This window comes from Coregonus clupeaformis, chromosome 2 (genome assembly GCF_020615455.1).
Source record: "Coregonus clupeaformis isolate EN_2021a chromosome 2, ASM2061545v1, whole genome shotgun sequence".
NCBI lineage: Eukaryota > Metazoa > Chordata > Actinopteri > Salmoniformes > Salmonidae > Coregonus > Coregonus clupeaformis.
The window spans coordinates 18117063-18130072 of NC_059193.1; the positions used below are offsets into that span (position 1 = coordinate 18117063).

Below are 13010 nucleotides of genomic sequence, written 5' to 3' on the forward strand. Positions count from 1 at the left end.
GAATACTTTATAATGGACCTTGAAACATTAGTAGAAGATATAGGTGTACATTAAACGCTGAAGCGAAGTCAGTAATTCCCTAGCTGTTTCACAAGATGCTGGACTATAGTTGGCTGCATACTGTACATTCAGTACTGAATGTTCCAATGAAGCAGCCAAGCCATTATGCACACTCACAGCCTATATATATATATATATATACAGTATGTTTCCACTGTAAAGCAGAGAATGCTCCTGATGTCATAGGGTTCCCCTTCTAGTTTTAGGGCCTTTGGGCTCGGTCTAGAAAGCCACATCACGGGCTTATTCAACTATGGTGAAACGTTGCATATAGAAATCTGTTATATAGAATGAGCACAATGTACATGGCGAATGGAGGTTTGTCAGCTCTATGCAATACATGTCTATACTCAAAATTGGGAGTGTTTGCCACATTGAATAAGCCTAAGGAAAGGCTGCATCACCACATACAGTGGGGGAAAAAAGTATTTAGTCAGCCACCAATTGTGCAAGTTCTCCCACTTTAAAAAGATGAGAGAGGCCTGTAATTTTCATCATAGGTACACGTCAACTATGACAGACAAATATGACAGGAGAACTTGCACCATTGGTGGCTGACTAAATACTTTTCCCCCCCACTGTACTTCCTCACTCTGTCTGGTAGCTATGTACAGACACTCAGACATGGGAGTAGTCCCATGATGTGTAGTCTTACTCTTTAAGCCTAGCATGCAGGGCTGCATTATGTGCAATGCATACCATTTTATATGCTTTTCTCAATCTACCTAAAGAGGCATTTTCAAGGTTGAAAACCAGTGTCTTTATAGGTTGGCTGAAGCCAGGTGTGTTTCTCCCAAAGACAATGGCCTTTGTTGAGAAAGCCAGCATTATGTATGCCAAGTGTGAATTCAGTTTGTTTTACAATAGTTAGCTGGCTAATCTATAAGGCTTCCATCACTCAGTTTGACCTTTTTCTTTTCATGTTGTCCATTATGATTCAATGTGTGCATGTATGCTTGTGATTTCTACAAATGCTTGTGTCTTTGTAAATCTTTTGCTGTCTTCACAATTTGATAAAAAAATAGATTTCCTGATTTGTGGGAATGTTTTGGTGAAGATGAAACAGCTCATGTGTAGGTAATTCAATGCTTTGATTTAAGTAAATGTCTTCTCATTCATTAACTTGGGTCAGAACACTAAGCGGTGGTTTCCCGGACACAGATTAAACCTATTCCTGGATTTAAGAGTATTCTTTTTGTACAAGCGTTATGTCAGCCAGCTAAACTCTGTGTCTTCTTAGTTAATGTTCAGTGTGGCCACTGGCAAGTAGTCTCATCTGCACAGTGCAATGGGTGGAGCGTATCCATGGGTTACCTGACGAGACAAGGGTGCAGGAGCAAGCAGAGTAGCCCTTTCCTCCTTTTAAACTAAAGACAAGCCAACTGCTGGACTACATTTACTTAGTGAAGAAAAAACCACCTCTGTCCAGGTAAGAGGTTACTACTACGTAATCTTTGCGATAATCTCACTCATGCAGTTATGAGTTGTGACAACCAGCTTGAAGCTATTACCTGTATGTGGTGTCGTGAACGTCGGCCATTTCATGTGGCTTGTAAACATATCTTCCTGTTACAACTGTTCAAACAATGAGGCCATGTACAAATACTTTCCTTTATGGTGCTACTAATTCGTATTGGAACTTCCAGTGCTCCATTGTGAGCGAATGGTTTGTGGTTAGGTATGAGTGTGAATGAAAGCCCTGTTTTACAATGTATTATTTGTATAATTGAGTCACTGGCAGTGATATGGAGGTTTTGACGCAGGTTGGTAACCTTGGCAGACGTTTTCTTTCCACTAACAAACCCGTGGACGATATGCTATCTGGCTGGTATCGACTCACCCAACCTGGGACGGTTGACCTTCGGGCCCTCCTGGACTCTGAGCAGCGGAGGAGAGATCTGGAGGTCAGTCTGGCTCAGGTCCAAAATGCCCTGCAGAAACAGAGGGTCAGAATGCTCCATAGAATGGGCCCAGGGAGCCAACATGCACTTCCCCAGGTAATGGACATAGCTACTGTAGTTAGTGTAGGCTGTGTCCCTTATCACCACTGATGCCACTTTCCATAGTTTTCTTCAGTTTGATATCAGAGATTCTAAAGGAAGGGAATTTAGGCTAATGACACATCAGAATAAAGACATAGCTGAGTGGGTTTCCTTTCTCACAAGGTCACTGTGCTAACCTGTGCCATGTTTTGACCCATATTTGTTCATTGCCTCCCCCACAGATGCTTGTTTTGAATCTTGGGCAGATCAAACGACCAGTAAACCTCCATCCCAGTCTGTTTTCAGGGAGCAACTACATCCCACCATATGGTGACCTTTATACAAGGTAATGAAGAACTATGGCGCTTGATGGTCAATGTAATGAAGCATTTTTTGGCTTTCTCTTTTTGTATTTTTATCAGGACTTTTCTGTCTCATGTCCTCAGAGTGGGCAGGCTAGAGTTAGACTTGGAGATCATTAGCGCCCAACTGGACCAGGTTCTCTGTTCTGGAGGAAAGCGTCTCCACGGGAATGGACCCCCACCCCAACAGGACAGCTTGACTCCTGTAAGCCCTTGATAATCATAGGAAACTAGTCTCCCAGTGGCAAAATGAAAGTTGCCCAGTATGAAAGGCATATGTCCACTGAAATTAGATGTCTTTCAATCTATCAGTTTGACCTCTGTCTGTCAATCAGGAGAAATGCTTCTGTACCGTTCGCCCACAGTGCCAGAGGGAGGACCATAATATGACCTCCCAGCTTATTGCTCAAGCAGTGGACAAAGGACAACTTCTGAAAGTAAAGCACTCTGTATTTCATCCTTTTAACTAATAACATGCCAAAACTGACACGCATTGTAAACACCTTGAGTTGAGAAAAAAGTTCTGGAAGGCTGACTCAACTGTGCTTGGCCATCACCCAAGAAACTGGTGTTTTCAGGAGCGAGACAACCTTGAGCGTCTACTGGAGGATTCCAGGGCCCAGCTGCAGCTGATGGAGCAGGGGAGGGAGGCCCAGATAGCAGCCCTTCACTCCCAGCTGTACCAGGCACGCTCCAGCCTCCAGGAGACCCACAGAGGGAGACTGGCCACACAGGCAGAGCTACATGGCAGCAAGCAGGTAGTCATGGAAAACCAGACCAACTAAACTTGTACAGGGATTTAGACCCTAAATGGATTGCAGGCTGTTCCGTCGTACATGTAATCTTGCAGAGCCAGACGTGTCTATCAGTAGTATCTAACCCAGGCATTATCTGATAACACATGACTAACTGAAAACTGAAGGGTATTGTGAACCAGTAGAAAATAAAGTAATGTTTTACCAATCATATAGTAACAGTTGCCTCTATCATAAGAATGCCACGATAAGGCCATTCACTATTTTCCATAACACCACTTGGTTGGCTGATGCTCTGCAGATAAATGAGTCCCTGCTACAGGAGGTGGCATCTCTCAGACGGAGGCCGGGGGCTGCAGAGGAGCGGGCCTCCCTGATGGAGAGTGACGGACGCCTTCTCAGGGCTCGCATAGCAGCACTGGAGACTGAGCGGGAGGAGCTGCTTCAACAAGGACACCTCGCCACAGGGAGACGACAGCCCTCAGCCTTTGGGTAAGGAACCCCCACCCTCTACCATTGATGCACTTGTAGATCTGAAAGGATCAGATGGATATAATCAATATAGTTCCACTTTGCTCTCTGATAGCCTAGGTGGAATTTTCTCCATATTGCTGCCGTACACTTATGCAACCCTTATGGTCTTCATAAGGGTAAAGGGGGTAGGGGTGGATTTGGGATTGAATTAGTGTCTCTACTTTTATCTTGAGCTCAAGGGGAAGTTTCTCGTCTCAGTGTTTTCACTCTTGGCATCGTCAGAGTGCTGAGAGCTCCAGAACACAGAGAAACAGTCAGCCTTATAACAGACTAACAAGAAGCAGGGGTTTGTCTGTCCAATTTTTGCTAAACACATCTGTTTGTGTTTTAGGAGCGCTTGGGAAATGGATGTGGAAGATGCCGAAAAGTCAAAGGAGGGGGTGAGGGAGGAGAGTGCCGTGGAGGAGGAAGATGAGGATGAGGAAAATTATGAAGAGGAGAGAGTAGAAGGGAAGAATGTGTCTGTGGACTTAAGACTTCAGATCCATGAGGTGCCTCTCTCTAAGCCTGGCCCACATATAACGGAAGAGAACCAGGTAAATGACTATTTGAGGGTCCTTTCCTACAGCACCATATCACGTGGAGGCAACCTAACATATGGTTGTGATGTTTTCTTTCAAACATACCTCTCCTCCAAATCCCACTTCAACAGCTCCCAAACTTTTATTTTTCCCAACATACTCAGTTGAATTCATTAGAACAAATAAAAATGCTATATAATTGAACTAGCATAGTTTTCTTTTAACCTTGGAAATTATTAAGCCATGGCTTTTATTACACTTCTAGTACATTGGCTCATTAAAGACCCATTGCCAGTAAAATATAACTTTATTAAAGTTGAAAAAGTACACATTTCCCCTTCATGCAATCCGATAAACTCTTTTAAGCTAGGATGCTAATTATCTTTGCAGTTTACTGTGCTACATGTTTCACTATCCAGTATCAAGCTAACACATGCTCTATAGACAAGCTATAGACATACTTATGAGTTATATGGACTGGATTCCTGAGCATTCACTGTCTTCGAATACTACTGATAAAAGATAATGCTGGACAGTCTCTGCTTCTGGTCTGTGAGGGGAAGGAGGGACATCTGGAGAGCCTCTTCTCTATCAGCTGTGCTCAAATCAACAATGTATACATTGTAACAACCTTACGTAACAGCAAACCTGTTACAGCCACAAAGCCCATGAACAACTTCCAATTATTAATGTTACATTGGGCAACACAGGGTGTCATTGTTTTAGTCTGAGGACTCTGACATGTTCTTGTTTATTCTTGAAGCTGGTGAAGAGTTTTGACTTCTGGCTTACGCTAATACTAATCCCTATCCGAGACTATTTTCTTTGGCCCTGAGCTTGTGGTCCACGGTGCACTGCCTTTTACTGCCCTGGTCCCTGCGGACACATAAACATGGTTTTCGTGGGATATGCAGACTGGAAAGACTTTGTTGGAATACTGCAGGTCTAGACACTTTCCCTCACCGATATGACAATGTCATTATGAAGGGACCAATCAGAGAACAGGGTTATGATGATATCTTTATGAAGGGACTAATCAGAAATCAGTGTTATGACAATGTCATTATGAAGGGACCAATCAGAGAGCAGGATTATGATGTCCTTATGAAGGGGGCAATAGACAGCAGGGTTATAACGATGTCATTATGAAGGGACCAATCAGAGAGCAGGGTTATGACGACGCCATTATGAAGGGACAAATCAGACGGTAGGGTTTTGACAATGTCATTATAAAGGACCAGTTAGTGAGAAGGGTTAAAATAGAAAACTAAGTATAGGATGTAAAGAATGCTATCCTAGACAGTAGTATTATTCAAAGACAGAGGTAAAGACCGAGGTAATGAAAGTTATTTTTCCTTCGTTCTTTTCACTTCCAAGTACACAATGCTTACTCAGGAATAGGTGTTACAGTGAGGGGAAAAAAAGTATTTGATCCCCTGCTGATTTTGTACTTTTGCCCACTGACAAAGAAATCAGTCTATAATTTTAATGGTAGGTTTATTTGAACAGTGAGAGACAGAATAACAACAAAAAAATCCAGAAAAACGCATGTCAAAAATGTTATAAATTGATTTGCATTTTAATGAGGGAAATAAGTATTTGACCCCCTCTCAATCAGAAATATTTCTGGCTCCCAGGTGTCTTTTATACAGGTAATGAGCTGAGATTAGGAGCACACTCTTAAAGGGAGTGCTCCTAATCTCAGCTTGTTACCTGTATAAAAGACACCTGTCCACAGAAGCAATCAATCAATCAGATTCCAAACTCTCCACCATGGCCAAGACCAAAGAGCTCTCCCAAGGATGTCAGGGACAAGATTGTAGACCTACACAAGGCTGGAATGGGCTACAAGACCATCGCCAAGCAGCTTGGTGAGAAGGTGACAACAGTTGGTGCGATTATTCGCAAATGGAAGAAACACAAAATAACTGTCAATCTCCCTCGACCTTGGGCTCCATGCAAGATCTCACCTCGTGGAGTTGCAATGATCATGAGAACGGTGAGGAATCAGCCCAAAACTACACGGGAGGATCTTGTCAATGATCTCAAGGCAGCTGGGACCATAGTCACCAAGAAAACAATTGGTAACACACTACGCCGTGAAGGACTGAAATCCTGCAGCGCCCGCAAGGTCCACCTGCTCAAGAAAGCACATATACAGGGCTGTCTGAAGTTTGCCAATGAACATCTGAATGATTCAGAGGAGAACTGGGTTAAAGTGTTGTGGTCAGATGAGACCAAAATCGAACTTTTTGGCATCAACTCAACTCGCCGTGTTTGGAGGAGGAGGAATGCTGCCTATGACCCCAAGAACACCATCCCCATCGTCAAACATGGAGGTGGAAACATTATGCTTTGGGGGTGTTTTTCTGCTAAGGGGACAGGACAACTTCACCGCATCAAAGGGACGATGCACGGGGCCATGTACCGTCAAATCTTGGGTGAGAACCTCCTTCCCTCAGCCAGGGCATTGAAAATGGGTCGTGGATGGGTATTCCAGCATGACAATGACCCAAAACACACGGCCAAGGCAACAAAGGAGTGGCTCAAGAAGAAGCACATTAAGGTCCTGGAGTGGCCTAGCCAGTCTCCAGACCTTAATCCCATAGAAAATCTGTGGAGGGAGCTGAAGGTTCGAGTTGCCAAACGTCAGCCTCGAAACCTTAATGGCTTGGAGAAGATCTGCAAAGAGGAGTGGAACAAAATCCCTCCTGAGATGTGTGCAAACCTGGTGGCCAACTACAAGAAACGTCTGACCTCTGTGATTGCCAACAAGGGTTTTGCCACCAAGTACTAAGTAATGTTTTGCAGAGGGGTCAAATACTTATTTCCCTAATTAAAATGCAAATCAATTTATAACATTTTTGACATGCGTTTTTCTGGATTTTGTTGTTGTTATTCTGTCTCTCACTGTTCAAATAAACCTACCATTAAAATTATAGACTGATCATTACTTTGTCAGTGGGCAAACGTACAAAATCAGCAGGGGATCAAATACTTTTTTCCCCCACTGCACATAATGTTATTACATTCAAACAGAGCAATACTAGCACTTCAAATGCTTATTCTTGGAGCGTACTGGTCTCATTTCCCCTCCAGTTTGGCTGTGCGTGCCCTCATTTTATTGGTTGTAACTGAGAGGTATGTTCCCAAAACCATGTACTTCTACCCGAGTCTGGCTGATGCCACCTTGCATGACTCCACACTGGCACAGACAATCGTTCTTGATTTGAGGGGAGCTGGAAACTTCCTGCTCACTTACTTACTCACTCACACACATACCCATTCTCTCTCTCTCTGTTACTCTCACTCTCTCTCAAATTATGAGGAAATGGGATAATGACCCTGTCATGAGGTTTTCCGTTGCCGTCATCAGAGTCCCAGATTTCCCTGTGTTCTCAGTGTCTGCTAGTCCCTGTTGCGTTTTACAGGCCCCATGTCTGCTGAATTCAACAAAGATACAAACTGCAGACTTTAGCAAATCCTCACAAAGTCAAACTGGGTATGTCTCATGTTAACATTGGCCCACAATCGACTTCAGATAAGTGCAAACTCAGTTTTAGTGCAATAAAGTTGCATTTATCACTACTATTCATACTATACAATGTTAATGCAACCCAACCATTCCATGTACAGAACCTGCAGGAGCCCTTGTGCCAATCCTCATTTTGATAACCCAAGAGAGTTACACCAGCAGGTAAGATTGATCATTCTGACCCATTCTGCAGCAATGAGTAGTGCTAGAGTAGTTAGTGGGCACTGAAGCACATAACAAAAGGTTACACGTGGAGATTGAAGAGACACACCTCTCTGTTCCACATAACATGTCTTCCATGCATTCCATTCTATTTGCTACTGAATAATTATGTACTTCCTTCAGTTTTGCTGGCAGTGAACATCCTGGCAGTGAAGTAGCCACAGATGGCATACTTGGTGGCCTTAGGACCAGTGTTTATCATTAAGCTTTACTTTATACCTTCCTTACTCGTCTGTGTCTTTATTCTTCTGCTGTCAATGATGTGTCCAATGGTCGTCACAGGACAGAGAGGAGAAAGGGCCGGGATTGGTCGATCGCTGGAATCCATGGCAGCACGAGCCAATAGAAGCCAATCAAGTGAGTTCATGGCATCGTCATAATCCAATTCTTGGCATCACCTCACACCAAGTTGCCCTAATATCATGTAGTGACTTGGAAAGGTATTGACACAAAACTGACTTAATTCTATCAGTGAAGATAATTGCATGTTATTACTGGTAACTGTACACTTTGATCTAGTGAGCCCCTATTTTCATTGTATAACAGCTGAACGAGTGGCTAACCATAGGAGTAGATGAACTTGTCCTTTCTGCAGATGACTGCACTGATCATAGAGCTGCAGCAGCTGAGAACGGCCTGTGAAGAGACATCATCCACACTACCTGTCTCCCCCAAGGGCCAGAGAGTGGCTGGAAAGAGCTGCTCTGCTCAAGGTAGGACTGCCAACCCAGAGTCTCCCAGAGGCTTATTCTCTCAACAAGCAGTTAAGCTATTTTTCTAATAACTGAATTGAATCAATTATGTATTGAATTAATGAAAAGAATGTGGACAGATTTCTGTGTGGGAATACCATTGTGTGTTTATGCTTCTACAGTTGGCATGGCCAATATGTGCTACTATACCAGTGGTTCCAGTTATATTGCCAATACCTGTTATTTTGTTTGAAAGTCTGTTTTTCTCTGTGTGGGAGAGATGGAGGAGAATAGGAATGGGCTGGCTGTCCTGGAGAGAGACTGGAGTTCTTCAGGTGGTACCTCCAGGATCATTGGCAAAGGAAGAAGTAACCCACTACATTCACCTTGATCCTTGACTATGTAGGACCACATTTCCATATTCTCCACAATCATCGATGCTTTCTTTTACAAAGACATGTCTGTTTGCATATGCAATAAATCATGTCTCAATCAAGACAGCAGGAAGTGTTCAGCTGAGTCGCTGCGTATTAAATTGTGATCTGAAGTACATCCTCAAGAACTCCTTTAATTTTTTCTGACATCACCCGCATTGTGGACTGTGTACAGTATTTGGTTTGTCAGTTTAATATAAATATTGGACTGGATTAAATACAACTCTACTATCCCTAGGCCTCCTTTATGGGTATAACAGTTGGACAGAAAAATAACACTGCTGGCAAACAATACCCCACAAGGATCTCACCCCCCTCATATCATTTACTTGTATTATGCATGTACACAAGCTTATTTGAAAAAATACAGGTCTTTTTCAGGCTCCATTGCATAGGCTAACCTATCAAAACATATTCCAAAGATTACACAATTTATGGTTGGCCTGCATGCACATTGTCTAAACAGTGAAGAAAAGTTAATATTTATTGTGGCTGAGTGTGTGGAGGAATTAGTCACTTCCTTGAATGGGTCTTGCTCAATATTAGACCTAATGGTCATTGCGTACTGTGTGGTTTGCTCTTGTGATCTGTTTGATACCCCTCCCTTGCGGTACAGGAGGTGATTTCCTGCATACAGTCGTCATCCGAGTCTGACTTGCCAGTAGATGACAGCTAGTAAATGAAAGTGGCGTGCCCTTTTGTGGACAGGTTTGAACTCTTTTTCTTTTCTTTTTTCTTAATCAATGCGACTTCTTAATCAATACAGTTAGATTACTTATTTATTTCACATAAAATAAGAATAGAGTAGATATTATCAACCAAGGACATTGTCCTTACTCATGGGTACAAAATATGTTTAAAAAAATTATCAGAATAGGTGTTGTTGACTGCTGTGATTATTCACACAGTGCAACACACTGGGGTCAAAATACCCTTCAACTGATAAGATCAAAGGACTTGATTCATTTGAAATACACGCATTCATCACTCAGGTCCATTTCCCTCCGTAGTCACGGAGGAGAGGAGACAAGGAAAGGAGACTACCACACCAATGCCTCATTGCCTTCAAATGATTGAGGCGAACCCCACTAATTCAGACTGTTCGAGCGTACTTCTCCGGAGCAGAGTGCTCCCCTAGCCTAAAAGGATCCGTCGGCCATCCTCCCATCCTGCTGGGCCGTCATGTTCTCACAGCTCTTCAGCGGGTTGGCTACGATGAGGGTCTGCTGGATGGTCTTGGCCTTGACCCACACGTGCCCGTTCATCCCCACCACCATCTCAAAGGGGACATATTTTTCCAGGTCCTTGGCTATCACACTCTGGGGCGCCAGCAGCCTGAATGGAGAGAGGACCATTACTATTTAGAACCAGGGTTGTGTTCAGTGGTGCAACATTATAGAATGTTCAGATAGAAATGTAGATCATATGCTGAATATGTGTGTTAACTGTAATGCGGTTTTGAATAAGAGCACTTGCAAAATCACCGTGGACTACTCTTATTATTATGACATACCTGTGTACAAGTCTCAGGGATACCTTGAAGAGAAGCCTGCTGGCTCCAAACACCCCCATCCCCATTGGCTCGTCCACAGCTGTCTAGACACATGTCTTTGTTGGCAATGATAAACTGGGAGCACACCTGGTCCCCCACCTGCAATGGCACCACGGGTACAAAATTGAGAAAGACTAGTGACATCAAACTTTCAATTGAACGACATGTTGTTCAAGGTAAAGGGTCATGCCACCTGGAAGTATAAAGAGGCGTTTGTAACAATACTGACCTGCGCATTAGGTCTATTCCTCTTGGTAGCCCCCTCGAAGGCCAGGTAGGAGAGTGACACTTGCTCACTCCCCTCTAAATCCACCTTGAAGATGTCACCTGACTTGGCAGGTACGATGCCGATCACACTCTCCCCCTTGGCTGGAACGTACTGGGAGAGACAGAATAAGCAGCGAGTCCACAACTTGAGTAGAACCGTGTAACAGATGTACTAACCTAATGGAGCAGCCATAAACAGTTCATTCTGGCAATTTTTGTACAACATTTCGTCTAGTCTTTGTCATTTTGACTAAAATATCATTAAGTCTTAGTCACATTTTTGTCATGAATAATAATTGTGTAGTTATTGTCAAAATTATAAAAACAGTGGGCCATTTTAGTAAACTAAATGCCCTTTCATTTTAGTCACATCACATTTGTATTGCCTCATTAACCTATAGTAAACATAAATCTCCGGCCAACATTTTTCTGCATAACATCCTGTCGCATGATTCTCTTCCCAACAGCCAAATTGGCAGAAGAACACATTACTCAGCAGCAGATTAAAACAAAAATCACCCCTTGACAGGGCTGCAGACTAACATGTTCCCCTGGTGGCAATGGTGCCACTAACTTTTTCAGTTGGTGGCACCAGCCCATGATTTGGTTGTATAATTTTTTTCCTGCGTTGTCATGCAATAGATATTTTTTCAAATCACCTTATAAAGTAATACACAGTGCTTTAGACTGTGTAATAGACTACTGAGATGGTAGGCTATTCAATAAATAAATGGTTTCATCTAACATGTCCAAGCAGGAATGCATGATTCAAGATATTCTGATGTGCAACCTAATACAGTGATTGTCATGAATTTAGGGTTGATAATCAGGCTATTATATTTTACTATTAAAATAGGGTTCCAGAATGTTCTGAATTTTGTTGATCAATACAGATGAATTTGCCTACATTTTTATCATAGGCTAATTTATTATGGGGCTAATTCACCACATGAGGAAGTGAAAACTCAAAACACATTAGCTAGATCGCTAACACTAAATATACTGAACAAAAATATAAAATGCCACATGTAAAGTCTTGGTCCCATGTTTCATGAGCATGAAATAAAAGATCCCAGATATTTTCCATATGCACTAAAAGCTTATCTCAAATTTTGGGCACAAATTTGTTTATGTCCCTGTTAGTGAGTATTTCTCCTTTGCCAAAATAATCCATCCACCTGACAGATGTGACATATCAAGAAGCTGATTAAACAGCCTGATCATTACACAGGTGCACCTTGTGCTGGCGACAAGAAAAGGCCACTCTAAAATGTGCAGTTTTGTCACACAACACAATGCCACAGATGTCTGAAGTTTTGAAGGAGTGTACAAATGTCCACCAGAGCTGTTGCCAGGTAATTTAATATTAATTTCTCTACCATAAGAAATGGCAGTACGTCTGTAGTGTATGAGGGATTATGACTTTGCTAATGTTTTCAAAGTGGAACCTGAGAGGATGTTTATTCAGTTTTAGGAGGAGCAGTTTTAGAGGGACACCCCATAGAACAGAGGAAGTATGTTGTGTGGAGACAGGTGATTGGTCAGTATGGGAAACCACTCATATCCTGGTAAAGATTATAAATACTTGGTTTGAGACAAAGAAGATCAGAACAGACATATTATTTTGGGACACTGTTCTCCAGATGCTGCAGACGTCTGTAAACTTATGCTGAAATCTTGTGATATAAATAAAACTTATAATCAAAGTACAGTATAAGCGGACTCCTTGGTTTCACAGCATAATTTGCAACGTTTACTCGTCTAACCGGCCTCACAACCGCAGACCACGTGTAACCACGCCAGCCAGGACCTCCACCTCACCTGAGGGATCGTCTGAGACCAGCCATTTGGACAGCTGATGAAACTGAGGAGTATTTCTGTCTGTAATAAAGATATTTTGTGGGGGAAAAAATAATACTTACCTGGTGCACAATGTTCAGTCTATGTTGGTTTGCCTGTTGAATAATAGGGGACACAGTAGTTTCTCCCTGTCCCACCTCCTTAAATATGTCATCAATCATCAGGGTGAACAACACCGGACTAACCACACTTCCCTGAGGAGTACCATTGTCCACTTCAAAGCCCTAAATGTGC

The 13010-nt window shown here is 42.7% G+C and overlaps 2 protein-coding genes across 10 annotated transcripts; one reads left to right on the forward strand and one right to left on the reverse strand.

Moving 5' to 3' along the window:
• Positions 1 to 567: 567 nt before the first annotated feature.
• Positions 568 to 9215, forward strand: LOC121533997 (golgin subfamily A member 1). Of its 9 annotated transcripts, none has more exons than XR_005994528.1 (10): positions 568 to 2057; positions 2285 to 2388; positions 2489 to 2609; positions 2740 to 2841; positions 2983 to 3162; positions 3461 to 3651; positions 4025 to 4229; positions 8254 to 8328; positions 8518 to 8684; positions 8944 to 9215. XR_005994528.1 is itself a non-coding variant. In XM_041840424.1 (10 exons), the coding sequence occupies exons 1-10, from the start codon at positions 1806 to 1808 to the stop codon at positions 8955 to 8957; spliced, it is 1383 nt and encodes a 460-aa protein (XP_041696358.1). In that variant the 5' UTR covers positions 568 to 1805; the 3' UTR covers positions 8958 to 9215. The 9 variants fall into 9 exon arrangements, 8 of the variants coding, with proteins under 8 accessions (XP_041696358.1, XP_041696365.1, XP_041696374.1 ...); XM_041840424.1 differs by having other exon boundaries at positions 8546 to 8684; XM_041840431.1 differs by having other exon boundaries at positions 568 to 1489; positions 1824 to 2057; positions 8546 to 9215.
• A 1021-nt stretch (positions 9216 to 10236) lies between these two features.
• LOC123492712 (exosome complex component RRP40-like) lies at positions 10237 to 12937 on the reverse strand. The gene is made up of 4 exons (XM_045225591.1): positions 12839 to 12937; positions 10879 to 11028; positions 10611 to 10748; positions 10237 to 10416 (listed from the first exon to the last, which is right to left on the reverse strand). The coding sequence occupies exons 1-4, from the start codon at positions 12935 to 12937 to the stop codon at positions 10237 to 10239; spliced, it is 567 nt and encodes a 188-aa protein (XP_045081526.1).
• Positions 12938 to 13010: the final 73 nt, after the last annotated feature.